The sequence below is a fragment of the Otolemur garnettii genome, unplaced genomic scaffold (genome assembly GCF_000181295.1).
Source record: "Otolemur garnettii isolate 467f Iridium unplaced genomic scaffold, OtoGar3 scaffold00011, whole genome shotgun sequence".
In the NCBI taxonomy this organism is placed as follows: Eukaryota; Metazoa; Chordata; class Mammalia; order Primates; family Galagidae; genus Otolemur; species Otolemur garnettii.
Window position 1 is genome coordinate 27,323,258 of NW_003852406.1, and position 3,910 is coordinate 27,327,167.

A 3,910-nucleotide genomic window follows, 5' to 3' on the forward strand; every position below is an offset into this window, starting at 1 on the left:
GGTTGCAGCCATCATTGTTGTTTGGCAGGCCCGGGCTGGATTCGAACCCGCCACCTTAGGTGCATGTGGCTGGCGCCTTAGCCACTTGAGCCATGGGTGCCGAGCCAAGATGCATTTTCTAAAACCTATCCTCTGGCCGGCCATGGTGGCTCATGTCTATAATCCCAGCACTCTGGGAGGCTGAGGCAGGTGGATTGTCTAAACTCAGGAGTTAGAGACCAGCCTGAGCTATAGGGCAAGACCCTGTCTCTAAAAAATAGCTGAGCATTGTGGCAGGTGCCTGTAGTCCCAGCTACTCTGGAGGCTGAGGCGAGAAAAGTACTTGAACCCAAGAGTGAAGTTGCTGTGAGCTACGATGCCACAGGACTCTGTACCAGAGGTGACAAAACAAGACTCTTATCTCAAAAAAATAAAAAGCCTGCTGGGCACAGTGGCGCGTGCTTGTAGTCCCAGCTACTTGGGAGGCTGAGACAGGAAGATTGTTTTGAGTCCAGGAGTTCTGGGCTGTAGTGAGCTATGCCAATTGGGTGTCCACACTAAGTTCGGCATCAATATGGTGACCTCCCAGGAGTGGAGGGCCACCAGGTTGCCTAAGGAGAGGTGAACCAGCCCAGGTTGGAAACAGAGTAGGTCAAAGCTTCTGTGCTTATCAGTAGTGGGATCGCGCTTGTAAATAGCTACTGCACTCCAGCCTGGGCAACATAGTGAGACCCTGTCTCTTAAAAAATAAAAAAAAAGCCTGCCTTCTGGCCAGCTATAGTGGCTTATACCTATAATCCTAGCATGCTTGGGAGACTGAGGCAGGAGATTTTCTTGAGTTCAGGAGTTCAAAACCAGCCTGAGCAAGAGCAAGATCCCATCTTTCCAAAAAACAGAAAAATTAGTAGGATGCATCTATAGTCCCAGGTACTTGGGCACCTGAGCCCGAGCCCAAGCAATCCTCTGTACTGTTTGTTTGTTTTTTGAAACAGAGTCTTAGTATATCACCCTCGGTAGAGTGCCATAGTGTCACAGCTCACAGCAACCTCAAACTCTTGGGCTTAAGTGATTCTCTTGCCTCAGCCTCCCAAGTAGCTAGGACTACAGGCACCCGCCAAAACGCCTGGCTATTTTTTTGCTGCAGTTGTCATTGTTGGTTAGCTGGCCCAGGCCGAGTTCAGAACCTGCCATCTTCAGTGTATGTGGCTGGCGCTGTAACCATAACCACTGTGCTACAGGCACCGAGGCTGTTTTGAATTATAAAAAAAAAAAAAAAAAAAAAGCTGCCCCTTGCCACAAACTACATCATAAAACAAAGCAGATAATGCTACCATTTCTCTAGCTGTGGGTACAGTGCTGGCAAACCGTAAGGATTCACCATTTGTAAACTATGTTTAGAAACAGAAAGTCCTAATCAGCTTGATGCCTTTAAAAGAAAATCCTCTTGGGATGGGGTCATTTTCTTGTCATTAATAGCTAATATCGAATCTAACTCATCCATTACTTACCTTATCAAAAAATAATGATTCAGTTCCTACACCATGCTTGCTGGCATCTGCCATAGAGGACTCCTTTAGGCCGAGCAGTTTGGGTTTCTTCTGCAAAGAAGGAAAAACACAAACAAGTAAGATTCAAAGAGTAAATTTTTCTTACTTTCATCTGTGTTCAATGGTTTCGTCACTGAAAATGCTGATTAATAATTTAAAACAAATGAGAGAATTCAAGTCACTAACTCACTTTAATACTCAGGGATTTCTACTCCTCTATTTCAGTTTGCCTGTCAGCTTCTTTCTTCACCAGAGAGTCCTGGTTCATTCTCCTCCCTAAATGTTCTCTCCAGAAACAAATCACAACATTATGTGTGACAAATATTAGAATTAATATCCTTACTTTTTCCCAGAGGCCAAAAGTAACTTTGCTTGGAATCTAATGCCACTGTTTTGTTTTCTTACCCATTGAGGAAGAAGATGCTGTTTGTAAAAAGAGCTGGTGCACATAGCCTAGAGTGCACAGAAATCAATCTTTAACCTTTAATAATATTTCGAATAAAAGTCATAAAAAGAGCAGCTTACTTTCCTGTTAGAAGAAGTAACTATCTTGTCAGCAATACCCACGCACACTAATTTATCATTGCTTTTTTAAAGGGAATAAATAGGTTGTACTATAACTCTATCAGGCAAGAATTTACTTTTAAAAATCCACCTCTCACTATCTGCAAAGAAATGAACAAACTTTGTGAGAAGCAGCACGTTTACCTCCACCATCTCTGAGTATACTTTCTTAGGAGCCATACCCTCTGCTTACACTGCCTGAGGAGAAAGTAGGTGGAGAACTGTAAGCTCCTGATGTATTGTTTCCACCTGTAGATAATTAAGTATGGGCGGAGACAAATCTAACAATGTAACATATTTACTGAGCTGATTCTTGCTACCTCTTACTATTAGAAAGTCCACTAATTTTGGTTATTCTTTAAATTCTACAGACATATTGACTCTTCTATATTACATACTGCCTTAGAATTCACTGAGGAATTCAACATTCAATACACACAACTAGCTCTCTCCCTATTACAGATATAATTGATCTAAGAAAGGAGCAAACTAAGCTTTCTATATGCAGACCATCAGTGTTTACTGTAATAAAAACTTTCCTCTGCTACAACTCAAAGGTCCTGCTTTGGAGATTAAGAAGATACACAGATAAGATCTGGCCATCTGGCAATCTAGCTCACATTTATAATCCCAGCAGTTTGGAGAAGCCAATGCAGGAGAATTACTCGAACTCAGGAGTTTGAGGTTACAGTAAGTTATCATCACACCACTGGACTCCAGCCTAGGTGACAGAGTGAGACCTTGTCTCTTAAAAAAAAGAGAGAGCAAGAGAGCTCTGGCAACCCAACAAAAGGCTTTAAGCAGGATAATTCTCTAGATCAAAGAGATCTCACAAGCACATGAACTTTACTTACAAGATAACCTTAGAGACCACTCAATTATTTCTGAAACAATTATCAAGGTTAAGCTTTCTCTTTCTTTGAATTGTTCCCAACACATAGAAATGACAAATACTAAGGACATGGACACCTCAAACACCCTGACTTGATCATTACACATTCCATTCATGTAACGAAATCACACACATACTCCATAAATATGTAAAATATTATGTATCAATAAAAATGTTTTAAAATATATTTTAGCCATAAATGTGGGTATTGGTGGTAATATTTCAGTTTTAAGCTATGTTTAAAAAAAAAAAACTATTTACTGAGAACACAACTGTAATGCCCTTTATAAACAATTTATGTTTGGGAAATTAAAAAAAAAATCTTTCTTAGCACAACAAGGCAGGGTTAGAAGAAGGGAAAAATATTTAAGTCTTAGAAACCCCTAGCAGCAAACAAAAAATAAAAGACAGCTCATAGCAAACAGAGATAATATAGGAAAAAAAAAAAGAATACGAAAAGCACAGTAATCTAAGCAATTAGTATTCTAATATTCTTTTGTAAAGCCAGATAAGAAAGCTTTGCTCTGAGTTTCTGTAACACACAGCAATTTGCTCTGAATGTCTAGATCTAACTCTCATCTCAACAAGCTTAAGATAACAGGTGGCCACCCCAGAGTAGCTGTCCATTAGAATTGCCTGTGAAAGTCAAAATGAGCAGCCACTGCCCATTCTCACCTTCACTGGAGGGGTGGTTCCTGACCCAGAGTGCCTGCGGATCTGGCAGCCATTCTGGCTGGGCCTCTGTGGCTTGTTGTTCAGTTGGGGCTTCTTCACAGTGCCCCCATGGTCGTTCCTCACAGAATCAACCTTCTCAGCAGTTGTTTTGCTTAAAAGCTGATTGAAACACATGAAAGAGATAAAAGCTCTTATCAAGGCAAGTACGTACCATTTGGTTAAGCTCTCTTCTTTTTTTTTTTTTTTTTTTTTT

The 3,910-nt window shown here is 40.7% G+C and overlaps 1 protein-coding gene across 2 annotated transcripts in view; it reads right to left on the minus strand.

Annotated features, from left to right (window-relative positions):
• The window catches only part of LOC100940579 (paired amphipathic helix protein Sin3a), a 76,848-nt gene that overhangs the window by 25,186 nt on the left and 47,752 nt on the right, over nt 1–3,910 (minus strand). For both annotated transcript variants that reach the window (XM_023510060.1, XM_012801949.2), the window contains exons 8-9: nt 3,658–3,816; nt 1,488–1,577 (exon numbers count right to left, since the gene is read on the minus strand). In XM_023510060.1, coding sequence (XP_023365828.1) covers nt 1,488–1,577; nt 3,658–3,816 — 249 coding nt within the window. The remainder of the gene's footprint in view (nt 1–1,487; nt 1,578–3,657; nt 3,817–3,910) is intronic.